Source organism: Globicephala melas, chromosome 8, assembly GCF_963455315.2.
Source record: "Globicephala melas chromosome 8, mGloMel1.2, whole genome shotgun sequence".
NCBI lineage: Eukaryota > Metazoa > Chordata > Mammalia > Artiodactyla > Delphinidae > Globicephala > Globicephala melas.
In genome coordinates, this window is record NC_083321.1 from 98,497,128 (window position 1) to 98,525,029 (window position 27,902).

The 27,902-nt window shown below is 52.9% G+C and overlaps 1 protein-coding gene across 2 annotated transcripts in view; it reads left to right on the forward strand.

The window, feature by feature from the left end:
- Positions 1 to 27,902, forward strand: part of GRAMD1B (GRAM domain containing 1B) — a 176,778-nt gene that overhangs the window by 111,817 nt on the left and 37,059 nt on the right. The window contains exons 3-5 of one of the 2 annotated variants that reach the window (XM_060304210.1): positions 18,002 to 18,212; positions 19,090 to 19,110; positions 25,146 to 25,166. In XM_060304210.1, coding sequence (XP_060160193.1) covers positions 18,002 to 18,212; positions 19,090 to 19,110; positions 25,146 to 25,166 — 253 coding nt within the window. The remainder of the gene's footprint in view (positions 1 to 18,001; positions 18,213 to 19,089; positions 19,111 to 25,145; positions 25,167 to 27,902) is intronic. The other variant, XM_030839768.2, reaches the window with a different exon arrangement.

A 27,902-nucleotide genomic window follows, 5' to 3' on the forward strand; every position in this document is an offset into this window, starting at 1 on the left:
GTGAGAATGCGTAAACCAACACTTTGCTACTCAAAGTGTGGTCCATGGAATAGCAACATGGACGTCACCTGGGAGTTTGATAGAAAGGCTGCCTCTTGGGCCCTCTATCCCTCCCACAGATACTACATCAGAAGCTGTGGTTTAACAAGACCCTCAACTGATTAAAATTCGAGAAACACTGAGCTAACCGTCACCATTGTTTTTGTTGTGTTGGGCCCAGGTTTGGGGTTCCTCTGCTCCTCCCCTCAAAAGATGACAGTGGTACTCAAAATTCTCACAGTCATACTTGTGGTGTCATGGGATTTCAGGTCAGGTGATCTGGATTCCCAGCTGTGGGGACGCTCCACCTTTCCAGGGCTCAGCATCCTTATGTTAGTTGTCGTCACAAGGCCTATGTATACGATTGTTGTGGAAATCAAATGAATTAATGTGAGTGAAAGTGCTTTGTAAGCCGCGAATGACTTTCAAAGTATTCATTAATATCCTTGCTGAATAGAATACGCCTCATCTGAAAGAACATTCATTTGGGGGCTGTTTCAGTACTAGTGCTACATTCCAGTGAATGGACAGGGGAAAAAAAACAATTTTTGGAGGTGCTACTTAGAGTTTGAAAACTCAGACAACTGTGCTTTGTCATGAATGTAAGTGTTTTACTTGTTAAGGGTCTGACCTGCAGGTATCACGGCCTGCTGCCTTGGAAGTCGGGGAGGCTGCCCTGAAGAGGCCGTTGCCATTTTCTTTTAAAGATTGTGGTCTCCAGTGCCGCCTTCCTCCTTTCCTCTGTTCCTGAGGCTCAGGCAGTAAGAGCAGCTGTCATCCTTTGAAAGGTGCAAGGCTCTATTCTGAGCCAGGCACTTGTGTTTTGATTTGGTATCACCTCCTTGATACAGGTTGACCTAATAGGCAACACCTGGAAATAACTGATGGCGGCGAAGGGAGCAGAATCTCTCAGGGGCATCATCCTGTGTTTTGTCAGATTCGGGGATGGAGAGGAAATAACGCTCTTGCCCCAGCGGCCCTGTCCTCCAGGACGGCATGAATAATTGAGAGCTGGCAAGCTGACTGTGCACCAGAGAGTTGCATTATGTAAAGCGGCAGGCGGCGGGGTGTGCGTGCGCGTGTCTGCGTGCGTGTGTGCGAGTGTGTCTGCGCGCCAGAGGGGTGCGTGTCTGAGTGTGTCTGTGCGCTATGCGCGTGCGTGCAGGAGCTCGGGGACAGCTGTCTGGGAGGGAGTCCGAGGGAGAGAGAGAAAGGGAGTGAGGGCCGGGAGAGAGGGGCTCGGCGTGGCCGCACGACCACACCAGGCACCGGCCGCAGAGGAGGTGGGGGGAAGAAATTCAAGGGGAGTCACGCGTAACAATTCCAGAGCGTTTCGAAACAGCAGAGAAAGGAAGCTCCCCCAGCTTGTGAGAGCCCTGCCCCCGCCGTTAGCCACAGGGCTGTGGGATGGTCATGGAGGTGCGTGCCCTCCGGCATCCTCAGGGCCCCCCGCTCCCCGCCCCCTCCCCCCACTGCCCAGTGCATGAATGAATGAGCTCTGCCCTGCTCTCCACTACCTTCCCAATGGCTGCCAGGTTAGTGCTCACTCGTGCTGACGCTTGTGTGTGTGTATATGTCAGTCCATCTTTGTTTTCTCCAGGCATTTTTTTGGAAGGGGCGCCTATGCAGGGGTCGGGTGGGGGACCTGTCTTATCTGGCTGTGTGCTTTTTCCAGCTGGCGCAGGCGGCTGGAGCTGCTGAGAACACAAACCTTTCCCAGCTCAGTAAATCTGGAGTCCATGTTGTTTGCTTCTGTTCTGTGTTGGGGGATCTGAAAGCAGCCAGCGTGACATCATGCTGCAGAGATGCCACATTCTTTTTCCTCCCTGGCTTTTTTCTCCCCCCTTCCTCACCTCCGTCATAGTAGCACTGCCCTCATAGTAGCGCTGCCCGAGCTGAGCTTTGGAGCACTGAGGGGTGGGCCTGGGGCTGGTGGAGGGAGGGCTTGGGTTGAGGCTGGTGGGGTCCCCTTGGCCAGCAAGACTTATTCAGGGTCCCTGAACTTGGAGAAAAGAGGGCAGAGGATTGCATTAGCGGTGCGTCACGGAGAGCTGGCCGGAGCTTCTGGGGGAGGTGTGGACAGGCCATGTGCTCCTGTTCTCCACCCGCTGACTTAGCTCTGGGGTGCCTCTGGTGGGGGAGAGGTGACCAGAGCAGTGGTTAGCAAGGGAGGAGAGGCGGGCTGGAGGGTTAGAAGGCAAGCCGCCCTCTCAGATGTAGACAGATCCGGCTCCTCCTGCAGGGAAGAGCCCTGGGACGGGTGGATGGGTCCAGCTAGCAGGAGGGGGGCACCAGAGGGGAAGTCAATAGCTCCCATCTCAGGGGAATAAAGAGATTTGTTTATTCTTTGGCTTAGCCAGCATTTGGCTCAGAGATTTGCCGTGTGTTTTCAGAAAATAGATACCCAGTGGCGGGGTGGGGGGCCTTACTCCCCCACGCCTCCTTGTATTGTTAGTTATTTGCTTAATTTAGGTAAGTGGAGGGGAGGGGAGGACTTGAAGCTCTGTCTCCCTGGGGACTCAGCCAAGCGCCCAGCCAGGGCTGGGGAAAGGGATCTTTGCCTCTTTACTTTCTCTGACACTTGTTAGCAGATCGCTTCTGTGGACACCGCCTGGCCCCTCTGCTTCCCGCCACTCCTCTCCCGGCAGCCTTAAGGTGGGCATGCTTTCCTCCTTTGCCTTGGACAGCACTCCATAGGTTAGCGAAGTTCGGGATGGGCTGGAAAGAGCTGGCTTTGGAAGAAGGGAAGAGAAAGGGACGTTTTGGGGAGCTGCCGTTGGCAGGAGAGTGTCAGTGTCAAGGCCATGGACGGTCGTACCCCATTGGGTACCCCACTGGGAGAGAATGAAGGAGTGGGAGCTTCTGTCACCCTACCTGGAAAAAAACCCCTCCTCTCTTTCCTGGCCCTACAAATTTCTTCTGCAGGCGGCAGGCAGCCTGCAGCCCCTTCCTTCCACTGTGGAGTCGTCAAGCACAGGTGCCTTGTCGGTGGGACACAGGTACCCTCCTCTCCAACTTGACGGAGGAGAGGCAGACTCACAGAACAGACCTTTCAAGGTCACACATTTTGTGGGACTAGGGCTTGCTAGCTGTTTCTGTAAGGGGCCAGAGAGTGAATACTTTGGGCTTTGTGGGCCAGGCCATCTCTCTTGTAATGCTTTGTACAGTGGAAGCAGCCACAGACGTATAAGGATGAACGCACGTGGCTGTTTTCCCAATTAAACTTTATTTATGGACTCTGAAATTTCCCTTTCATATAATTTTCACATGTCACAAGACATTCTTTTTTTTTTTTTTTCCCCCAACCGTTTAAAAATGGAAGAACCATTTTTAGCTTGTGGGTCACACAAAAACGGGTGGTAGGCCGGATTTGGCCTGTGGGTCGTAGTTTGCTGACCCATGAGTTAGTCCTGATTTGAGCGGCCTGATAATTACCTGAGACCTCCTTAGGAAAGTGTGAAGGGCGTGAGCAGCCTTCACTGTGCACGTGTTCGCACACACGCACCCTTCTATTCCGGTGACAGATGAGACAGGGCTGGATTCAGTTTTCCTAATGGCCTCAGACAGAACCTCACAGTGTTGCTCTCGGCCAGCCAGGCGAAACCTCATCTCTGTAAGTCAGGCAGTAAGGGTCCAAGGAGCAAATGTTTGGACTAGAAGGCGGGAAAACATTTGCTAAGGACGTGACATCTCCAGAATCTCTTAAGGGCTGTGGTTTTGTATCTGGCCCGGAAATATGCATATAAACGTTCCGAATTGTAGCATCACCTGAGTTGGGCTGAGGACTGAGTGGGTTCTTCTTCATCCCACTGGAACGTGGGTGTGTCTGGTTGGGGGAAGGAATGGTGGGGGTGGGGAGTGTCCCTCGTAGGGATGCATACGTACGTTACACGGGCACGCGCCCTCCTTAGCCTGGAGGCTGTAGCCAGAGACTCATAAGAGAAGAGTGACTAATTCCAGATTCCTCTGATTCAGAATATGACTCCAAAAATCTGTGTTTGCACTCTGATTTCCAGAGCACATGGAGTGATGGTTCTGCTCTATTCTGAGGTCATCAGAGCACTTCTTTTCTGTCCTACGGCCATTTCTGGGCTCCACAGTTTAAGGGGGATTGAGATGAACTGGAATTCGTTCAGAGGAGAGCGAACCCAGTGGCCAAGGGGTCCATAGTCGTGCTGTGTGAGGGATGGCCAGAGGGACCAGCAAGTCTAGAGAAGAAAAGACTGAGGGAGCCTGAGAGCCACGTCAAAAGCGCCATGTGGAAGAGGAGTGAGATTTATTCTACACCTGCCAAGCGGGTGGATAGATATAGGACCTTTGGTGGGAAGCCACAGGAAACAGATTGAGCTTAAAATAAGAAGAGTTGTCCTAAGGTGAAGTGAGTTACATCATCATTTAATTATCTCTCTGTCACTTGAGGTAGACGCTAAACAAAGATTAGGTGGAGAGGTAGGAGAAATGATTTTAAACTTCTAAAAATAGGTTGGAGGCATTAGATTCATTCCACCCAAAGGAATTCTAACAGGTTTTTTTTTTTTTTCTTTTCTTTTTTAATCATAAAGAACTTGCTGATGGTAGCAGAAGCCAGTCAGAAGGATCAGAGGTGGAAGCCCTGGAATTTTGTACTCTGAATATATTTTAAATGAGCATACAGCCTCTCTTGGGTGACATAGGTATCTGCTTGCAACCGGGCAGATTGGCCGACCCCTCCTACAGACCTCTTTGTTCTAAAATTTCTATGATTTTAACATAATGTTTATTCTTCAGCCTGTTTCTGTTTGATCTCTGGCAGAAAGTGAGTCAGAACTGGATTTGAATCCATAGGTTCTGGAGGGGATGAGCCATACCCTTGGCTCAAACGGCTTGGTTGGGGAGGAGAGACGGGAGGGAAGGGTGCACCCAATGCTTCTCTTTATCCCCATCCACCTGTATATACCCTGCACACCCCTTAGCCTGCCCGCCTGGCTGGGAACTTTCTCCTGACAGCACGGCAGCGGGCTCTGGCGCCTGAGATGGCGTGGCCCTGACGAGAGGGAAAGCTGCCGATGCTGAGTTAACCAGGGGCCCAGACAGCCTGGGTCTTGTTCCTGGATCCTTTGCCAGATGTAGATCTGGGTCCCTGTGTCTCGGAGAAGCCGCTCTTCTCAGTAGTTCGCGGTGTGTCCCTTATACGCTCTTTGTCACCCCCTCTCACGTCTCTGTCTCTGTGGGGGGCTTAAGATATATTCACACTCACTCTTCTTGCATAACGAAAGCCGAAGCTCAGGGAGGAGGGGTTTGCCCCCAGATCATACACAGCGAAGGGGCCGAGTCGGACTGCCCAGCTCCCTTGACAGGTGATGAGGGGCACTGTTTGACTGAATCCAAGTAGGTCTTAACCGCAGGGTTAATTACATGTCTGTCTCTCTCATAGACGGCGGGTTCCTTAGAGGTAGAGCCTGTTTCCCTAATGCCTAGAGCGTTATCTGGAGCATGTTCTCTTCAGGTGTTTGTCAGATGGTTGGATGGTTGGACGGACGGATGGATCCTGCACGAGTTCCTTTCAGTTCTAGTAGCAACATTTCTCTTGCGTGGGATGGGGGAGGGGGTCCTTGTGGAGCAAACTTAGAAGCAGCTGGACGTTCTATTCAGTTGAACTCCTCCCTGCCTTGTTCTGGTGATTTGTGGCCCCCCAATGGATTGGAAATCTCCTTCAAGGAAGGGGCTGCCTGGAATGGCTTGGCACCTTTCCACGTTCACAAGGTCCCGTTCTCCTGAGTGTTGAGGCTTCTGAAATACTTTGGGTAGATTGTACTTAGATTTGACTGAGATTGGTAGTGTAAAAGTGTAAAAGCATGAAGACCCTATTGTGTGCCCAGCATGTTTAGTATTGTGGATGTAACCCTTGCGTATCTACAAAGAACCACGACACAGTCGCTGCCCTGTGGGGCCCTCAGGATGAATACGTATCACACAGTAGGAGACACATGCTAGGTGTTCAGTAGATGCTTGTTTAATGACATCCAATCCACAGGGTCAGCTTAACTGTGTAGCTCAGAGAGAGCTGGGTGGAGAATGAGCACGGAGAATCGTGGAGAAGTAAGGACGATGGCGCTTAAAATTAAGTCCCTCTGGAGCTGTTCCAACACATGTGCGGCCACCTAATGGGTGCTCTCTCCTAGGAAGCCTGAAGTGGGGGTGGGGGGACGTGGCTGTTGACAGGGCCTCAAAGAGGAAATTCCTGTGTCCAGTGGGAGGTGAGATTACATGACCACTAAGTCCCCTTCCAGACTGCAGACTGTCAGAGAGCAGTTCAGTCAACACTGCCTGTGAATCCGGCAGGACTGTTTCCCAAATGTTAGGTGTTTATCCTGTTGTGAACAAACTCGGAGAAAGGAAGTTGTTCACCACCAGTAAGTTCCTGTGTTTAATTTCAGCATCTTCAGCTTCATGTTAAGTCTTTATCCTCCTAGCCCTGTGGAAGTGGGGACTAGCTGAAGATGTGAATACCAGCAATTTGTATTCTCATCCCTTGTCTTTGCCTCGTGGACAGGACAGAATTTAGAAACAGGATGCAGTTCCTTAGCTGGAAACTGACTTCCTACTTCTAACCCCCTTTTTCCCACCACGAGCAGATTGTAGGAAGCCCTTTACTTTGGGGATGCACTGTCTAATTAGTTGGGGTTTTTTGTTTGTTTGTTTTTAGCTTCTTCCAGTCACCCTAGTAAGCTAGGTTGTGAGCCTCCAGTAGGCAAGGAACACAGGTATACAGAAAGATAAAGTGACTTTTCTCAAGGGCACAAAACAGCTCAGTATTTAAACTCAAATATGTACACTTACGTCTAGACAAAGTGATCAGGCCAGCAAAGTCTGGAAGTGATGTCAAATTTTAGTTTTCATGGATACAGAAGTCAGAACAAGAACCATTGGGCTGTTATAAGAAGGCAGACTTGGGGCAGGCTTAAGAAAGCAATATCTAACAGAGTGGCTGAACAGGGGCTTTAAAATGAGTGCCTTCCTTTATTCATGCAGTACATATGTGTGATCCCCAGGCATTGAGCTAGAGGCACTGGGGAACCACACAGTAGACAAGGCCCCGGCCCCCATGGAGTGTTCAATCTAGTGTAAGCAACTCAACAACAAAAAATAAGACTGCTTCAGCTCCGGATAAGTGCCGTGAAGGTGGGAAATGGCACGACGTGATCGTGATGGCCTGGAGACAGGGAGGCTGCGTTAGATGCAGTAGCCCTTTGAGACAGGCTGCTTGGGGGAGGTGACATTTGAACTTTGATCTAAAAGTTGAAAAGGAATCAAAATTCAAAACTCTAGAGTGAGAGTTCTGTGGCAGGGGTGAACTTGGTGTGTTGGAGGAACAGAAAGGTCCAAGGAGGCCAGAATAGAGTGAGGGAGGAAGTGGTACAAGAGAAAGTTGAGGAAACAGATCCCTGAGTTTGGATCCCAGGCACTGGATTGCTGGTCATTAAGTCCATCCCTCCAGAAGGTTAGGACAAGGACACAGGATGGATTGGGTGCGGCCTGTGAACCTTTGTGCGGAACAATTCATGTCTGCCTCTGACTTCTGACCCTGGTTCTGTAGCGTCATCAGAGTTTTCAAAGGTTATCATCATTTGTTCCTCTTCGAAATGTCCATAGAGATAACTGGAGCCCTGGCTTCTCCCTCAGCTCTGGCAGGACCCAAACAAACTTATTTTGTATTTGTAGGAAGGAGGAAAAGTGGGTCAGGCTGTTTTGGCATTTCAGGCATGGAGTCTTGGTTCTATTGCGGGCCCTGGTCTCCATGGAAATGAAAAATAGTGTTTGTCATGCCTGTTCCTGGATTGAATTCCAAACTCTGGGCTGAACAGAAGCTGTAGGAAAGCCAGGGAGTGGGGGAGTAGGGTGCATGGAGGCTGCAGCCGTTGTGATGAACGATCTCTCCTTGGCTTGTGTTGGAAAGGCAGACAACCTTTGCCCGTTCTCCAGCCCTGTCTTCACCCATCACCTCTCTGGACCAAGAACACCAGTAGTAGGGTAACTGATGTTCTTCTGCCTTTCTCCTTGGCCAGACGCTTTCCATGTACCTTGCCCTTTCATGAATTGCTCAGTTAATAAGTTCATCAACAACTGAAGTCACTGCTAAGACTTTCCCCACAAGTAATTCCTTCCGGGAATGAGAATGTATCTAGAATGAGAATGTATCTAGAATGTACCTAGTATGTAAGTAGCTCCCTAATGAGAATGTATCTAGAATGTACCTAGAAGGTGTACCTAGAAGCTGGCTGCAGATGTTTTGGATGGGCTCTGCCACCTTTCATTCCCTTTGTAAGATTTAAAAAAATTAGCTTTCCATAGGTACTTGAACAAGACAGGGAAGGAAGAATGGGCCCGTGGAAATTACTGGCCATAAGAAGTGCCCTGAATTATCTACAGAGATGGAGACCAATGAGGGGCACAGTGCAGAGAGAGGGTGGGGCCTGGGCCATGTGGACCCTGTGAACCAATGTTTGGATGACCAGTGGCCAGATAGTGAGTCTGGAGAATTGTCAGGCTTCCATTTGTAAGGTGTCTCTGCCCATGGTCTGACCTGGCGACAGTCTAGTTCCACCTTCTTGGTTCCAAATTTCAGACAGAACCTTTCCCTGAACACTGTGTATATTTCACCCAAAGGCCCAACTTGGAAAGCCGCTGGGGCATTTCAGCAAGTTACTAGAACAGAAGAGCGGGAGCGAGATGTTCATCTCTGTCTACATCTTGCTCTTTCAGCAGTGGAGGGAGGCCTGCTCAGTGTCAGGCTCTGCAGTTGTCCTGTATGAACTGTGTTAGGAAAGAAAGGCATTATCCCAGGATTCCTCTCCTTCCCTGCCCTTTGCTGAAAGGCAACACGATGCTACATCCAGACCAAAGTGTGGCATTCTGGGACCAGGCTGAGAGAGACCTGCTTTAGCATAAGTTGGGAAGAGAACCTCTATGCCATAAACAAACCAACAAAAAACCCCAGCAACAACAAAAAGGCATCTCTTCAGAAGCTGTCTGGCCCCTTTCTTCAACCAGGTAATCACAGTTTGACAGAAAAAGCACAGTTGGCTTTTTCTCCCTAAGAGAAGGAATTGGACCCAATGGCAGAGTGGTTGCCAGGTTTAGATTCTAAGTGATAGGCTCTCAAAGAGTGAGTTCTATACATGGTCACCAGGAGCTCCTCTTAGGAGGAACAATAGTACATTTTTCCATCCTTTCAAAACCCCACCCCATCCAGTATCCTAAAAAGCATGTGGGAAAAAAGCTCCTGAGACTTACACTGCTGAGCACTCTGTCCAGCTGCCTGTTAACCCCTTGGTGGACAGTCACATCATCTCCCTGGGCCTGTGCTTCCATCCATAACAGTAAGAGGACTCTGACTCTTTCTCTGCAACAATCATCCCTTGGGGACCTGAGACTGTGGTTTTATTTTCATGGGTAAAGGGGGCCAAGACCTGGAGCTCCGGGACATCATAACAAGAACTGAAGCAGGCCTGGGAAATTTTTTTTCTAAATGACTTGGTATTTTGCTCTCCAAGGAGGAGGGCCCAAGGGGAATTTGGGGCCCAGCTGGGATTTGTGATCTGGGCTATTTTTCCTCCTCTGCAAAGTTCTGGTTGGGTCTGCCCTTCCCATCTACCGTGCTGTGGATTTATGGGTACAGAGACACTAAGTGACAAGCAGGAATACAGAAAGGGATTGAAAAACAACCATCTTCAGGGAATCCTCGTCAACTCTGAATTTGGAACCAGTTTAGGTGGACAGATCTAATGGAGGCATTTGCAGGAAGCATGTAAATTTCATGCAACTATTATGCAAATACACCTATGGCCATCCTATCTCAGACACCGGAACATGTGCTATGGGAAAATTCAAAGTGGAGCTGGCTAATTTGCATGGATATTTGCAGTGCTATTATAAAGAGCTGAGGAGGATTACTGATGAAACTTCAGAATTGGCATGGGGATGGGGGCGGGCATAGCTAGATAACAGAATAGTCAGCTGTTAGGAATTAGGAAGCGCTCGATACTGGAATCCGCTTTAACTAGATGCTACTAAAGGCAGGGAGGGGAGCGGTGTTTGTAATATGGCTGTGGGCGGGGATCTAATGATAATTGTCAGGCTCCTGCACCAAAAGAAGGTGTGCTGAGTCGTAGTATTACATTGAGAACCACACCTTCAAGCCCCCTCCCCAGCAACCCGGGGGTCTCTTCCATTGGCGCTTCCTCTGACAAGCTTAACTGACTTTCTGTTACAGCGAGTCCACCCACCCGGCGGACACTGAATAGCTGATGCGCTCAAGAGAGTTATAAGCAGGTTTCTGTCATCTGGGGCAGATACGGTCACTGATCCCTTGATCCTTATATGGTTTAGTCCTTGGGAACACTGGTTCTTAAATTTTGGGGTGCATCAGAATGAGCTATGGTGCTTGTTTAAAATGCGGATTCGTAAGACCATCCCCTGGAGATTGTCCTTTATTGAGTGGGGGTGGAGCTGGGATTTTGCGCTTCAAGAGAGCACCCCATGTAGATTTGGTCCCTCCTATGGGAAGTAATGTTTGGGAGCATTCAAAGCATGTCCATATAACCCTCTGAGGAAGAAGGGCAAGGATAATTATTCCACTTTTTACAGAGAGGAACAAAAACCTTCTTAATAAGAGCAGCTCAGAAATAGTTATTGATCATTCATTATGTATCGGGCACCGCACTGAAGATTTCACTTACGTTATTTCACTTAACACAACAATCCTCTGAGGTAGGTATTATTATCTCTCATTTGTCTGATGAGAAAAATAAGGCTTAGAGGCCGGGGTCACACAGCAAGTGGCAAAGCTGGGACTCAACGCTGAGCCTGCTTACACTGCACACTAGCAATTAATCCTGACCCTGCAGGGCCCAAGCAGGCCTTCAGCAAACAAACGTTTCATTTGAAACTGGCTTTCTACATTTCTAATTAAATGCTCTTTCTATTGGGGTGGGGTGCGCTGGAATGTATTAGGCAGTCTTTAAAAAATTACCAGTATGGGGCCCTGAAGTTGTGACAGCCGTACGTTTGATCATCCAGGCCATGGCAGAGCTGGGCTCAGGGCGAACCATAGAGTGAACATGAAGTGTCCAGGGGTGGGAAGGAGGGGGTCTGATTGGGAATGAGCCAGGGCCGGAACCCACAGTGGCCTGAGAGCCAGAAAGGAGCCTCTGGGGGTGGAGCGACAGGTACATATCTTGCAATCCCTGGGGCAGAAGCAGTTAACTTTGCTGCAAGCAAACACGTTAACTTAAATGAGGAGCACTGGAGGGCTTCCCTGGTGGCACAGTGGTTAAGAATCCGCCTGCCAGTGCAGGGGACACGGGTTCATGCCCCGGTCCGGGAAGATCCCACATGCCACGGAGCAACTAAGCCCGCAAGCCACAGCTACTGAGTCCGCGTGCCTAGAGCCCGCAAGCCACAACTACTGAGCCCCACGTGCCACAACTACTGAAGCCCATGCGCCTAGAGCCCGTGCTCCACAGCAAGAGAAGCCACCGCAATGAGAAGCCCGTGCATGGCAATGAAGAGTAGCCCCCGCTCGCCACAACTAGAGAATGCCTGCATGCAGCAACAAAGACCCGACACAGAAACAAAAATAAATAAATAAAATTTATTTAAAAAAAAAAATGAAGAGCACTGGGACACCAGCTGACTATCCAGCTCTGCTCGGGGGTCTGAAACTCTGTGGGTGGCTGATCAGGGGCTGGCTTGCAGGACTACACAGGCAGAAGGATGGGAACAGAAGGCCAAGCAGACCGGGGCCGTGGCTCCCACGTCTCGAGTGGGGGTGGGAGATGCGGCCAGGAGGGTCGCCACAGAAAGCCCAAGAGCCTTGGTCCTCTTTCCATGTGCCCCTGTTTCTCAGGGACATCAGCCAGACCTAACTGTGGGAAGCAGGATGAAACTGTAGCATGAGATACTGTGGCCAGACTTAAGGAAGCACTGTTTGTTAGCAAAGTAACCAGGGGAGGAGTGACATAGTCTTTAATGGAGGTTTTAAAATAGGAGAGATGGAGGACTTCCCTGGCGGTCCAGTGGTTAAGACTTCGCCTTCCACTGCAGGGGGTGCGGGTTTGATCCCTGGTCGGGAAGCTAAGATCATACGTGCCTCGTGGCCATAAAAACCAAAAAACATAAAACAGAAGCAACATTGTAACAAATTCAATAAAGACTTTAAAAATGGTCCTTATTGGACTTCCCTGGTGGCGCAGTGGTTAAGAATCTGCCTGCCGATGCAGGGGACACGGGTTCCAGCCCTGGTCCGGGAAGATCCCACATGCCGCAGAGCAACTAAGCCCGTGCGCCACAACTACTGAGCCTGTGCTCTAGAGCCTGCGAGCCACAACTACTGAGCCCTCGTGCCACAACTACTGAAGCCCGCGCCTCGAGCCCCTGCTCTGCAACAAGAGAAGCCACTGCAATGAGAAGCCCGTGCACCACAGTGAAGAGTAGCCCACGCTCGCCGCAACTAGAGAAAGCCCGTGCGCAGCAACGAAGACCCAACGCAGCGAAAAACAAATCTATAAAAAAAAAAAAAGGTCCGTATCAAAAAAAATAATAGTAATAAAATAAAATAGGAGAGACGGGAAGTGAGTGAATGACCTCTGGGCCCCTTGCAGTGGGTTGAAGGTGGTTGGGGGCGTTTCAGCTGACCTGTTACTGGGGAGAGTTGATGAGGACAAGAATCTCTTAAGCATTCGCTCAAGTATGTTATGTTTCAAAAACACACAGTTCCTTGTACTGCTCTGTGTACTCCATGCTGTTTTAGGCCTTCATACCTTTGTTCATGCTGTTGTTTTGGTTTTTGTGGGTTGTCTTTTTTTTTTTTCAGGAACTGTCTCTTCCCTCCTACTACCACGCCCTTCACCTGGCTCACTCTGACACATTTTTCAGGACCCAGCTTAAGTCTCAAGGGCCGTATCTTCGAGGAAGCCTTTCCTGGCCTCTGACTGAGATTCCTTTCCTCTCTCCTGTCACACCACTTGTTGCTTATATTAAAATGAGAGGAATACGTGTCTAGCTCTTCCGGATGATAATGTCCTGAGCACAAGGATACTTTTGACTCATCAGTATGAACTTGAACGCCTAGTATTATGCCAGGTGCTCAGTAGATGTTTGTGGAACAGAAGATCCAGATGTGCAGTCCTATCCCCTTGGCCAGGCACTTAACCTTTAACCTCTATTTCTCAGGTTTCTTATATGTGAAGTTAAGAGTTGGCTGTGTTAATTCTGAAATCTGAAGTGGGGGCGGTCTTACTCCAATAGCCCTTCCAAAATCCATGTCTTCCCTTCTTTCTCCAGCAAACCTAAGGTCATTTTTAGCTTTAAAATCCAAGGCTTTTGAAATATAATGTAATACTATTGTTAATAAGGGTGGCAGGATCAGATTAATGGCACACATTGTAGAGTTTGCTGAAAAAACAGTGTTACAGGTCATGAGATTCATAAGAATTGGTTTTATTTGCTCAGCAGGACATCCGAATCTGTAGGATGATGGAGTGCCTTTTAAAAGAGTTTTAGGGGGAATTCCCTGGCGGTCCAGTGGTTAGTACTTGGCACTTTTACTGCCGCGGGCCGGGTTCCATCCCTGGTCAGGGAACTAAGATCCCACAAGCCGCACAGCGTGGCCAAAGGAAAAAATAATAAATAAGAAAGCTTAGTAAAAGTAAGAGTTTTAGGAATCGAACGAGTCTAGTGTGATTCTGCCGAGTTAGGACTGTACTAGCTCCTCACATTTCTTCTTGTTTAGCGAAGGATCAGAGGGGAGGTGGAGCATGGGGTGGGGCGTGAGGGCAATACTTGGGCTTACTCTTGAGTGTATGTGTTGGGTGGGAAAGACTGATGAAACGTGGAGGAGTGACGGAGCGTGGCCGGGGATCCGTGAATAGGCCTTGATTGATGGCGGAGTCCGAGTGTGTCCTGGGAGACGTAGCCAAGCCGGAGCTTTCAAAGGCAGCTTGGAGTTGACAGTTGGGGAACTTCTGTATCATAGTTTGGAGTTCAGATTTTATTCCAGGGAGACAGAAGAGCATAGAGAGCTTTAACCAGGGGCAGAGGAGGGCCAAAAATGACCCATTTACTTTTTGTGGAAAGTTCATTTTGACAGTGAAATAGAGAATGGATTGAAGGCTAGAGGCCGAAAGTTGATTCCTTCTTTCTTTCCATCCGTTCAGCTCCCCATCAATCCTGTTCCTCTATCCTCCTGTCTCGTCACCCAGCAAACAGACATTACTGAGCGCTTGGTTCTGGGAACAAGCTCTATAATCAGATAGGCCTACGTTTGATTAGGCCTCTCCAGCCACTTACCCATGTGTGTGACTCTGGGCAAACTACTTAATCTGTCAGTCGTTCAATTTAGCACCTGAAAAACAGGACTGGTAATATCCATTAATACTTCACAGGTTGGTTGGGAAGATTAGATGAGAGAATGCCTTAATAAATGCTTGCCACTGTGCCAGGAATTCATAAGCACTGCTAAACTTTTAGCTGTTTGTATTAATATTAGCAGGTTGGAGGTGCAGATTTGGGAGCTGTCGTGATCCTGGGGGTTGTGAAAGCCGTGGGTGTGCACTAGAATGAGACTCGCTTCGGGCGTTAGCTGAGCTCATACTACTTACAGAGCGTCCCGTTGAGCAGGGAGGAGGCTCAGAGGTGTGCGCCCAGGAGCGTGAAGGTCTTCACTTTAACACCAGTGAAGTGTTAAACACCAAAGTGTTAAATGCTTTGGTCAGTTCAGTGGTGGAGGTTTACAGAAGCTTTTTGGAGAAGGTGGGGTTTGAAATGGGTCTTAAAGGATGAACAGGACTCCACTGGGTACATATGAAGGGAGAGAGCGCTTCACGCACAAGTGGTGAGCCGTTGGGAAGGGAGGGGGCAGGGGAAGAAGAATGTGTATTAAGAAAACCAGGGGAAGATAAGTAGGAGGAGAAGATGGGCACCCTTTGGGCGAGTACAAGGAGAAAGTATTGAGATCTAGGGAAGTGTCAAATTATTTTCAGTAGAGAGCTTTGAATTCTATTCTGAGGATTTTAGACTTTAATAGGAACGCTAGTAGGGGGCAGAAAGATAGTATCAGGCTTTTATTTAGAAAGATTCAAGGACAAAGGTGTGAATGGGCATGAAAGAGGAAAGGAGAGGAGAAAACTACTTAGAAGGTTATTAGAAAAGTCTAGGCCAGAGGCTTTGAGAGCTTGAACCTGAGCCCTGGGGGTGGAAGGGAAGGATGGGTTATGGGAGCTTTAGGGAAATGGAATTGATGGGATTCAGTGGCTCACTTTTTGTGGGGTGAGATGCAAGAGATGGGCTTGCAGCTTGAGAGACTAGGAAATGAGGATGCCACGGAGATTGGGCAGTAGTGGGAGGCGGCTTGGGAGGAAAGACGGCAAACTCAGTTTGGAGCATCTGAGGTGCTCGTGAGACATGTTTGGAGGAAATGTCACGGTGGCAACAGGTTGCTGGGCTGAAGCTAACAGGACCAGAAGCAGGTAGAGGAGTCCTCTGCTTCCAGGCATAGTTGAAGTCATGGAAAACAGGAAATGGCTCAGGTGGTGAAGGGCCCACCTTTGGGGAAGGACTAAATTTCAGGTGGAGGGACAAGGGAGGAGCCAGCTGCTGAGACAGCAAGAGGAATGGAAGAGAGAGGTGTGCGTCATCAGGGAGAAGGGGAGAGATTTTCAAAAGCAACACAAATCTACAGCCTTATAAGCACAGAGAGGAAAATGGCACGTGGTAGTATAAGTTGTCTGTTGACTGAAGTGTTGAAAGCAGAGTTTTTGGTGCCCGTCGGGTGGCACATGGAGGGTCAGCTGATGTGGGGTCACTAGGCGGGGAGAACATCTCCTAGACACGTCGACCACGAGCGCCCAGATTCACGCGGTTTTGGATGGTTGCGGTGAGTTTCCTCCCGGTTGGAATTTTTTGCCTACCCTTTGCTCGAATCTTTCCTCAACAGGCAGTTTTCTCAGGGATTCAGAGTTTGAGGAAGGATAAAGGGAGCTCCTTTCTATTCCTGGGTCTGGAATCACCATGTGTGAGGATGTCCCTTATCTCGGGAAAAGACAGGAGCCCAGCTGTGCGTCCGCGTGTCCGAGACAGGCGTGTACTTGGTGTCATCCACACCCTTGCTCTCGCTTCTCGGAGCAAACTAGTTGAGGTGAGGGGCAGAGGTCCTGGCTGTCCTTCCAGTGAGGCAGTGCCAGGAGACGGCTTCAGCCCTGGAGTGTTTGGCCGTGGGTTGCGATTGGCCCGAGAGAGGGGGCGGGGCTGCCCCCAGAGAGGTGAGCGCCTGATTCTGTTCCTCGGCCCATCCCGAGGCCCCCAGCCCCCACCCCCGGACGGGTCCCAGGAGCCACTTGCTGCTCTTCGAAGGCCCAGCTCTTCCAACCGAGGGAGAAGAACGTAGTTTCCTTTGTCCAGGGTTTGGCTGGAGATGGTAGTAGGTGAGTTCAGAAGTTGGAGACGATGAGGATGTTGGCGGTGGGGTGAGAACTTGAAGAGCCGCTTTCTGAATCACAGTTGGTATTATAACTGAGTTTCCAAATTCAAATTCTGTTTGGGGATGAAGCAAAACATTCGGCCTTAGTGTCCCCATACGCCCTCTGGTCACATTTGGCTTCCTTTACTCTGGTCTCCTTTTGTTTCTTCTCTCCATCCGTTTCCTTCCAAAAGTCAGAGCCCTGCCCTCGCCCCACTGCTGCCCTCCTCCCGCACTTGCTGGTTTGGGCCTTTGGGCTTCCTTCCTTTTCTCTCTGCCAAGGATCCCCAGGTGGAAGCTTCTGCTGAAAGGGGCGTGGTTTTCATTGCAGATGGGTCCAGTGGGACATCTGAGGTTGCAGCTGGATCTTCATGCAAATGGTAGTGTTCCCTGCCCTACACTCCACTCGCTGAGGGAAGGTGGGGATGCAGCTTCCCAGGGTGCTTCCTGGGGCCCTGACAGCCTCGCATCCATCCGGCTGTGCCCAGAGCCCCAAGCCTGCCCTGACTGCCCTGTGCCAGGCCTTGGGCTTTTCACCCCCTCCCCGCATGCTGCTTTGGCTTTCCAGTCTCACGTGGGCTTTCCTTCCTGTTTCCCGTCTCTTTCCTCCATAACCTTTCCTTCCCCCGTCTCTTTCCTTCCTCCATTCTCTCAGAGCAAAGCAAACACCTGTTAGAACTTAACTGCACTTAATTTTCCTCTCCTCTTCCTTTCTTCATCTCCTCTAGTCCATTAAGAACACAAGCTAAATATTTACACAGTTTTATAAGCCTTGACGTGAGGGGATTTGGTACGGTGGGATGTACGAGGTACCTTTTGCAAGTGAATTCCAAGCCCTCTGTGATCAGAGGACGCTTGATTCTCTCTGCCACGCGCTGGTCTTATGGCACTCGTCATTACTACCTTGATGGAATGATTTAAGGACCCAGTGAAATAATATGTTGTGAATGCTTTGGAAAGTGGGATTATTTTTGTTATTTTTATGGGCAAATATCTCCAAAACCAAATGCAGAAATTGGATTTTGCAGCATGTATAAAATGAGCTGATAGTACTGATATCACCTCTGATGAGCCTTTCAGATCTTAAATTCCGTGTTCCCTAGACAGTTCTTGGCATATAATGGGGGGGGCGGGGGTGTCCTGACAGTATCTGATGGATGGATGGACAGACAGATGGTCGGATGGATGGCTGGGTGAACGAATCTCTCCATGTCTAATTGCCCTACTTACCCCTTCCTATTGCTATTTCCATTTCACGTGGACACCACCGCCCCCTCCTGGCCAGCAGCAGTATTATGGTGCAGCAAGTCCATAGCTGGGCCCTTTGCTCCCTATTTCTCCCCAGCCCCGAACCCTGGCTCCCTGAGCTGGCTCGTTGGGACCCGTCTTTGGCCTTCAGTCACTGACTGCTTGTCTTTCCTCCCCCTCCCTCTCCACCCCACCCCCTCTCCCTGTCTGCCCCTGCAGCACTGCCAGTAACTCCAACCGCAGCACGCCGGCCTGCTCCCCCATCCTCCGGAAGCGGTCTCGCTCGCCACCCCCTCAGAACCCGGACGGAGACAGCATGGTGGAGAAGGGCTCAGACCACTCCTCGGACAAGTCCCCGTCCACGCCGGAGCAGGGCGTGCAGCGCAGCTGCCCCTCGCAGTCCGGCCGCAGCAGTGGCAAGAACTCCAAGGTGAGCCAGACCCCACCGGGGACTCTGTCCTTGCTCATTGGCTGGCTGCAGGGAAGCTGGCATTGGGGGGACAATGAAGCAGAGAACCCCATCATCCAGGGACCTGACGTGATTGACCGGCCCCTAGTGTCCCAGAGATAGCCTTGATTCAGTGAGGCGAGGCGGGGCCGGCAGGGGAGAGAGACCCTAGTTAAATTGTATCGTCTCAGCTAAGCACTCCGAGAGGGCCCCGGGAGCTGGAAAAATGACTCCGCAATGACCGTTATCTCTCTTTAGGGGCTAGGGAGCCTCACGGGCCTTGAGACTTGGTGGAGAGGTGCTCTGGGGGTCAGGAGGGGTCATCTGTTTAGCCCTGCTACCTTTTCCAAATTTGGGGTAGAAGGGAACTTTATTTGGGACAACTGTAGTGCCAGGAAGGGAGTCCTCAGGGAAGGTTGCGGAATGCCGTTTTAACCTCCGCCCTGGCCATCACCCTGCCTGACCTTTGGTAATAACCTACTTGGTACTCATCTGGCCAAGAGGACGGTGACAGGGCTCTCCATCCCTCCCAAGTGTGTCAGAGTTGCCACCTGAGCCCCGGGCCTTTGCCTAAGGAGGGGCATAAGATAAGCCCTGGGTACCTGGCTACTTATGGTTCCCAGAGGCCTTCTTCTCTCCCACCCCCTTAGTCCTTTGGGAAGCAGGAGATGTCTTTGCCTAGATGCTCCTTTAAGAGCTTCTCTTACCTGCTGGACTCACAGGCCCTGGGAAGGGGAGGGGACCCCGGGAGGCTCGGGAGCTGGCTTCCCACCTGAATTTGTCGTTTGATTTCTTGTTCTTCCTCTTCTTCCCCCCCCCCCCCATCTCCCAAATACCTTCTTTGCATGCATGGTCTTAGTCTCACAAGCGCCTCTCAAAAGTAAGCCATCTTTTGTCTCTGTCTTCGGTCTCCCCTCCGGTGTTGGACTGTCTGTAGTGCTCCGCACCCCTCCCTCTTCCCTCGCCCATCTTGGCCCATGCGTCTCGCTTGGCCCCTTTCCCAGAAGGGCCGGCCCCACTGCCCCTGGCAGGCTGGCTGAGGTCACTGAGCGGACCATTCCCACTGCACCCGGAGTCGGAGACCAGACCCGCCCCCCACCCCCGTGTCTCTGCCTGCGCCCCAAACACTGCCTCGGCTGGGCATCTGTTCCCTACTTTCCTGGAACCATCTAGAAGCAGAGTCCTGCCAGGGCTTAGTCTCATTCCTTTGGGGAAGGGAGCCCCCCCCGCCCCCCCCCACTGTGATCTGGTGGGGCTGCAGGTCCTGATACCCCCTTGTACCTGCTCTGGTGGGCGATTCCTGATTCCCCAGGTGAGCTGATTGAGGGTCACGAATTCCCTTACACGAGTTCCCTGGTGCAGTAGAGCGACCCCAGGAGCTCGCCCTGGCCCGCTCCTTCCCTCCGCTTGCCCGCTGAGAGCTGCTCAGCCTGAGCGCCCCTTAATGCTTCCACCCGCCATCCAGCCTGGGGCTCGTGGTGTTCTTAGGATCCTGGCTGGTGACCAGAGGAGAAGTCTTCTCTCACAGGGCGTGGCACCAGCCCCGGGAGGTCGTGGACGTTGAGAGCTGTCCCTGCTCAGGCCCTGCACAGATGCAACCAGGTCAGGGAGCCCGTGCCAGAGTCTGCCCAGGACCCCAGGATTTCAGAGGCCTGAGGAGAACTTGGAGGGAATGGAGGGTGAATAATAGGTGTTTTACAACAGTAGCGGGGCTCAGGAAATGATACCCACGCGGGAAGGGGGTGGCTACAGCCTGAAGAAGAGAGAGCTGGGGGGTGACTTAATCATAGTCTCAAGCCTCTGTAAGGGTTTTGGGGAGGAGCAGGGTTCAACAGCTGTTCTGGTTACTGAGGGATGAGCGAGTGGCTACAGGGCTAATCCTACAGTCTGTGACCTTCAGGCTAAAAACTCATCTTAGCTCTGAGGATTTTAAACCACCAGCTGCTGGCTGTGGGCAGGGCAGGAGGAGCTCTGCCTGCCCCGAGGAGGCCCCCAGGAGTCCCCTGTGGGTTCGGGGGGCTCGGCAGGTGCAGGCCTTTTGGGGACGGGGTTTGGAGATGACCTCCGTCAGCCCCTCCTGAGCCCCTCATGCCTCTGGCTGGGGAGAGGGCAGATGCGGCGGGACAGGGCATCCAGTTATTCCATGTCTCTGCCTCTGCCCACAGTGTTTACGCACTTTTCCATCCTAAGGTCAAGCCCTAAGCTTCCTTACACTCTTACCCCTGTGCCTAGCAAGGCCCTCAGTGAGCAGAGCAATACTTATCTATGGTCTACAGCACGGAAGTCAGCACTTAACGGAGCACCTCTTTTGGTCAGGTGATGGGTTGAGGGGAGTAGCCAATGGTGAGGATTTTTAAAAACTCTAAATGGTAGGTCTTCCTTAAGAAAGGAGTATGAAGACCAGGTTCCCACCCCCAGGCAGCGTCTAGTCTGGGAAGGGAGATAAGAAACACAGATTATCCTGATTATTTGTGTCCAGATTATCCACAAACCTAACCTGACCTTCAGAACCACACGAGCAGTTGGGATGCTCGGATGAAGTCGGAGGCGGGAGAGCTCACGTCGGAGGCGGGGAGCGGGTGCACGGAACCAGGCTGGAACTCCCAGTGGGATTGTGGAGGGGCAGAACGAGGCATCAGGAAGAGACCAAGAGCTGAGCGTGAGCCCAGAGTGCACCTCAGCCCCTTTGCTAAGGAGCTGAAGAGGGAGGTGACTGGCAGGGTCCAGGTTTTCTTTCCCCACGAAGAGCTTGGGTGAGGCGGTGCCTGAACCCATCAGCCACAGACTGAGGTCCCATCCTCTCCCCAGCCGTGACCATCGTCACCGACCGACAGCACAGCAGTTAACAAGGACTGACTTGTGGCGGGGAGGGCGGCCTGCCACCCCAGGCGGACGTGGTGGCAGCCGTGGTTGGTCTGGGAAGTGTGCGTGCGGGACAGAGAAGACACACGAGGACCAGTGTAGGAATTAGGCTCTACGCGGTCAGGGTCCGGAGCAGGGAGCGAGGGAGAGCTGCAGGGGTGAGGTGAGCAGAGGGAGGGGAGTCTTGTGGTGGGGATACCCCTCCCCCGGTAGAGCCTTTTCTCAGGTTGACCGAATGCAACCGCAGCGAGGGGTCTGGTGGCCAGAGCTACTGCCACTGTTCTCACAGCCAGGCCACCTTGCTCCCTGCATCCTGTGCGCTAGAGGAGGTGACCTCATATTTTTCAGGCCGGCTGGAGAGTGCCGCCACTTCTCCCTGAAGCCAGGCCTCGCTCACAGTGTCTGCCTGCCCTTCTCTTGCGCCCCCATTTCCTCGTGTGTTAGTCCACTGGGGTTGGACGAGGTAGCTGGTGAGGCCCCGCTCCTGTGACTCTGCAGCTGTCCTGCTGAGGCGGGCCCTAACCCCGGCCAGCCCTGCCCAGAGCCCTGGGCTAGACGTCAAGGCCCAGGTCTATTCCAGGACCCCTTAGTTTGTGCCACCGCCTAGCTTCCGCTCTGTAGTGCTGGCTTATGGCCGCCAGGGGGAGCCCGCAGCCGTTTCCTGCTCCGCCAGCTCTGGAACCGGGCGCTGCGGTGCCGGGAGCCCAGGCAGGTCCTTGCTTGGCCCCCGCGTTGTGCCTCCCCGCGCTGGGTGTACGGTGTCGTGGGCTCTGTGGCTCTGGCACGCCTTTTCACCTTTGACTCTCTCCCTGTTGTTCAATCCTAATTTTTGTGGTTTCCTTTCCAGTATGACAGACTTAACCTGATCAAAGTAAGAAATTGTTCTTTCCCCCCAACTCCTCTAACTAGCGCTCCTCCGTCCCTCCTCTGCCCACATCCCATCTTCCAGACTCCCGGGCCTTTGCACTGGGGGGATGTGTAAGGAACTTGTCTGTTTCCAGGGGCCTTGGAGTCCCATAGGTGCTTGCTCCTCAGACCTCGGCGAGGAGTTTAGAAACCTGCTCAGCTCAGCCCTGTCCCAGCAGCTCTGCCTTTGGGCGGTTTTCCTGACTCCGTCCTCCCGCTTTGCCCAAATCCACTTATCACCTGTCAGAAAGCCCTCGCCCCACTCCCTCGTTCTGTTCTTCCCTTGCCTCTGGCCCTCTCTGCACAGGAGGACATTTTCGAGAACCCACCAGGACAGAGACTTCACGAGTGCCACTGGACACCCCTCTCACCCTCCGGGGCCACCGCTCCTTGGCCTCCCTGCCCCGTGAGCTGGGCCCTTCCGGTCCAGCAGCTCCTCCAGGACTCAGTCCTGGAAAGCGGAGCCACGGAGATCAAACTGAGTTCAGGGAGACTCACACCCACATGGCTGTTCCCAGGGGCTGCCGTGGATTTGGCCGGAGGGCTGGACACCCTCAGTGGTGATGGGTAACAAGCTGCCCACAGAACGCTGGATCGGGGCAGAGTCTCAGGCTGAGGGACAGAAGTCCTCGCTCTGTGTGTCTGACATTGCAGTACTTGTGAACACGTATTTACACAAGCAAGTAACCCACACAAAGGTATCACACAGCTAGTCAGAGGTGGGCCCAGGTTCCCTGATGCAGGCTCTTTGTCACTCTGAAGCTCTTTTTCCAGACAGATCCAGAAGGGCCGTGCATCTGTGCGGCAGTGCACGAAACTCTCCTTCTTCCATTCACTCGAGTTAGGAAGGGGAGCCTAAGTAAAGGATCAAATTCCTGCTGCCCCCTTTCCTCCGAGGGTCTCACGTGGAGGCCAGGACGGTGAGGCGAGCAGCTGGGGGCGGGTACAGAGAGTCTTCTCAGCCGTGAAGCAGGTGTCTGATGACCTGGCTTTGGTTTGATGACACGCAGGCGAACTGCGGGTGCTTGAGGCCGGCAGCTTCTAGAGCGTGCTTTTCCACTCTTGAGAGAGGTGTTTTCATGGATACCTGTGCAGCCTCGTGCCCTGTGATCTCAGAATGAGGACCCAAGAGTTAAGATGTTCTAAGGCGCAGGGTAGAGTCCGCTGCAGCCTCCTTGCCCCATCCAGCTCCTCCAGAATGACTAGAGGCTAACTTGCAGTCCACGATTCCCATTCTCCCTCAGTGGTGGGATAGTTGGCTTTGAATATTTGGATTTGGCCCCTTACCTGCTAGGCCCTCTGGATTGGAGGAGAAGATGAGGCTGTGGTGGGAATATGTGACTTCCGGGTGGGGCCGTGGTCACAGCCTTTGTTGGGAAACGACCAAGGAGAGCGTCTTGCAGAGGAGGATTGAGCACCTGCCTTGCCACCTGCCCCCTGGCCAGTGAGATAGGGTGTGAGGTTGCAACAGAGCCACTCAGAGGCAGCACCGCCCACGCCTGTCCTTCGCCTGCTGACGCTTCCTCTTCAGAGTGAAGGTGAAGGTCTCTACAGAGTTCTTCCGGACGGGAGAGCCAGCGAGGGGGGCGCTCGCACGCCCAGGCCTTCGCCACGGCAGTCACCCTCACCCTCTCCAGACACCGCACAGCAGACCTCCTGAGATCACGCCTGCCTTCTTCCCTTAGGAGTAGGGACCCTGTAAGACCAGGTGGGCGGGATAAAGGTTGCCAGGTGTGCCCACGATCCACACCTCTGCGTATGCAGCCATAGCTTGCAGAGCCTGCCGTTGGGCTCCAGGCCACCACAGCGAAGCAGACGTTACAGTAAAGCAAGTCACGTGGATATTTTGATTTCCCAGAGCACGTGAAAGTTACGTTCACACTGTGTTATAGTCTGTCGAGTATACAATAGCATTATGTCTACAAAAGGCAGTATACACTTAAATTATCATTAAAAATACAATTTTAAATTAAGTGAAAAATAATGGATGCTCTTGGGAAAATGGTGTCAGTAGACTTGCTTGACACCCTATTGCCACAAACCTGCGGTTTGTAAAAAATGCAATATCTATGAAGCGTAGTAAAACGAGGTGTGCCTATAGTTAAGATGTGGACCCATAGGCAAAGCTTCCTTCTACCCAGTGATTCTCCTCCTGAATTATACACCCTTGGCAAGCATTTTAAAACTGAAAATACCCCAGCCCCAGTCTACCCAATCTAAACCTGTTGGGTCAGCCCCTGAAGGGATGGGGCAGGGGTGTGCGTGTGCGTGTGCGAGTGCGTGTGTGTGTGTGTGTGTGTGTGTGTGTTTGTGTCTCTATCTGCTTGTCTTTCTGTCTGTCTTCCAAGTGGGATGTGTATGTATAAAGGACTCCTGGCCAGTGAGATGGGAGATAGACTAGGCCATCCTTCCTCTTAGCCATCCCTCCTCTTTCCCTAAAAAACTTTGTTACCTTTGCTCAGGGCTGGGAATGGAGAGCACCTGAATTCTGGAGTCGGGACGGACCAGGGTTTGTTGGTATTGAATTTTAACCCCATGAAGTCGGGAAGGACCTTTAGCAATTATGTGCTTCAGCCTTCCCCCCAACACATAGCCCCCAACCACTCCTTGGCCACTGTCACTTACGTGATCAGCCAGTTGGGCAGAAGGAGGAATTTACTGAGTTGGAGGGAAGTTTCTAGGCAGTCCCTTGACTCCCAGACACCAGAGGGTCCCACCCTGCCTTGCAGGGGGGCCGACTTGGGTGGACGGCTGTGTTGGTCTCCGTGGGTACTTTGCTTCTGATCAGGGCCCATTGGGGACTGGGTCTCGGATGCCTGCAGTGCATCCCTCGCCCCCATCAGAAGAACCTTGTGATGGGGCCTGCTCCCTTCCGGCCGAGCTCTAGCTGGTGCTGCGCTGCCTGCCATCCCAGCCGCGGGGGCTTCCAGCATGGACCGCTCCCTGGGCCTCCTTTCGGGAGCTGTCTTGCGAAAGGAGGACCCCCACCCCGAGCAACAACACGGGGAGCCTTCAGCTGCCTTGGGGTTCCTCCTCCCCGCCCGCCCTCTGCTGTCTGTGTAACCTTCCCTCTGGAGCCAGGAATGCGCTGGCCGTTCCCGCCGTGTCTCGCTGACTAACGTTGCTTCTCTTACTTTGTTTTTTCAGAAAAGCCAGAGCTGGTATAACGTAAGTATCCCTTTTCTCTGCTTGTTGGCTTCGTGCAAGGCGGGTGGGGGGTGGCCGTGCTCGGGGGATGGAGGCATGGGGGGCGCAGCGTGGCTTCCCTGTGGGCTCGGGCAAACTTAGGGGCCTAGCAAGGTGGGCTTTACCCCTGACCAGACCCCCTCCCTCAAAAACCAGACACCGTGATTCTCTTCTGTAGCAGGACAGGACTGCTGGTGAGGGAGGGTTCGATTCCCGGAGACCAAGCAGGGATGGGCTGCCTCATCCCCCCGCTAGAATCCCCGACAAGGGCCCTCCAGCCCTGACGGAGGAGACCGGGCTGGGAGGCATTCCAAGGCCAGACAGAACTCTGGGACGGGACAGTCCTGGGGCCTAAACTTAGGGCCGAGGTTTCCTCCCCTTAACCGAGACATTTTGGGGGAAAAGCAGTCAGACAAGTTGCCCGTTTGTAGCGAGGCTGTGTCTCATGTAACGGAATGTGACTTCTGTCCCTGGGTCCCCCCAGTAGCCCCACGGGCACACTCCTCCCAGAACACATCCCTGGCTCTGGGGTCGTCCCTGCGGTGTCCAGCCAGGCGCTCCTACGCGGAAGCCGGTCGTGGAGTAAGTGGTCCCTGCAGAGGCCACATCCTCTGGGTCACAGAGCCGGGGCCACAGGGTTTTGAACTTTTCCCGTGAAGAGCAGCTGGCTGAAGTCTCAGCGGCCTGCCCGGTCGTGCGCCGGCCTCTGCGGCTGCACAGTGGATGGGCGGGCAGCCGTGGCCCGGTCTCAGGTCACTGTCTTTCATCCCTGAGCTTGCTGTTGCCTGTGCTTGACCCTGATGGTCACGTGGACGCATCCTCCCCGCTCCCCTAACACCAGGCCCTGCTGCAGCAGGTCGCATGGACTTGGAGAAGGTGCCGGAGCGGGCGCCTGGGAGACGGGCGTTGAGGACGCTCTGGCGAGGGGGAGCGGCAGGAGGAGGGGGGAGGGGCTTGGGTTTAACGCAGGGACTTGGGCCGGAATCGCTGTGTGGAGGGTGCTTTCCCACAGGGCTCAGCGGTTCCCCACAGTCAAGCACATGTCCATCAGCCCCGTGGCTTCCCACCTCCTGCTGCTCAGGGGACCAAGCAGAAGTAGGGTTGATGGATCCCAGCCTTAGCCTCACCCAGCACAGGCAAGGCAGAGGTTGGTGGGCTGTGCTGGCAGGAGGGGAGTTGAGGGCTTAGGTGGCCTGTGGGTGGGAGAAGCCGGACTTCAGCCCCTCAGCCCCCCTCGGACCCACAGTGGTCTTCACCTGGGCTTGTGGCCTCCCCGTGGCTTAGAGCTGACATCCTGGAGGGGAGAGGAGCTCCTGTGTGGGAGGACGTAGAGGGGATGGAGAATGCTTTCCTGGGAGTGGGTGGGGCCTCCAGCATCCTTTCCGTCACGAAATCTTCCACGCTCCCGAGGGGTACTGTAAAATCAGTGCCTCAAAGGGGAACAGGGAACACGTGGCTGCAGACCCAGGGGACAACTAAATCGACCAGATTTGGACGGGCAGGTCCTCAGCCTTGCTGCCCGTCTCCACCCTCTCCCTCTTATCTACTCCTTTCTCTCCTTTCCTCTTTCCAGCAAGCTTTTCTGTTCCGTCTCACGTTTCCTTCCCTTGAATCCTTGCCTACCCTTTCCTCGCTGACTCCCCCGTTTTCTTTTCTCCACCTCCGTTTGCCGCTCTCCTTTCTAACTTTCCTTCTCCGGGCTGGCTTTCTCTCCCTCTCTGGTTCTAGCAGGTTTACTCCCCCCCGCCCCCACCCCACTTTTCCCCTCCTTTCACTCCTAATTTCTCCCTCAGCCCCACAGAGGAGAACTGGCGTCTGAGCCCTCAGCAGAGCAACAGGCTAGAAATAGATGCTGCCGCTTGGCTGGACGGTGGTGGTAGGCCAGCTGCCACATGGGGCCAGAGGCCAGGCGTTCTGATGGCAGATAAGTGACAGACAGAGGAGCCCGGCATGGCCGAGCGCTGCTTCCTGGTGGATTCCACCTGCAGCGGAGACGTGCTGGAACAGCCCGCCCTCACTCGCTCCGTAAATCTCCTTATACAGTCGTCCTCCAGAACCCACCCGGTTCCCAGGCCTTTCCTGCCCTCACCCTCCATTAATCCTAGGCTGTCTCCCTTCACCCTCCACCCCTCACCCCAGATGGATTCCAGAGACACTGACTCTCCACCCAGCACAAATCATTAACTCACAGAGGCCAAGTGCACAAGGGGCTCTGCTGAGCAGCGTTCAGAGATCCCCTCCCGGCCTCCTGCTCTCACACTGGGGCTCCTTCTGGGAGCTCAGCCATCCCAGACATGGGGCCCATCCACAAGTGTGTTCCTGCTGCCCTCCTGCTTCCCCTGCTCCCCGATTCAGGGTTGCCAGGCACACGTGGCCCCTTGTGTCTGCCACCCGGCCCCGGGATGCTGCCTTCTTCCTGGTCCTGCCGGACTTCCACTGTGGACATCCTGACTTGTGGGCGGAACAGGGAGCAGAATGGACCAGCGTCGGGGAGGGAGAGAGAAATGGCGGGTGGGCCTTGGGAGGCAGCGGCAGAAGCTGAGCAGATGGGAGGGAAGCTGCGAGGCACAGGGGTCTCCAGCCGGCCTGAGCCACAGATGTCAGGGGCTGTGTCTAGTGCATCTCGGCATTTTTTCTTTACGTGTTTTCACGTCCGGAGGGTCATCAGCTGCCACAGTGGGTAGAGCTCTAGAGAGGCCGGCTTCAAGCAGCACCGGG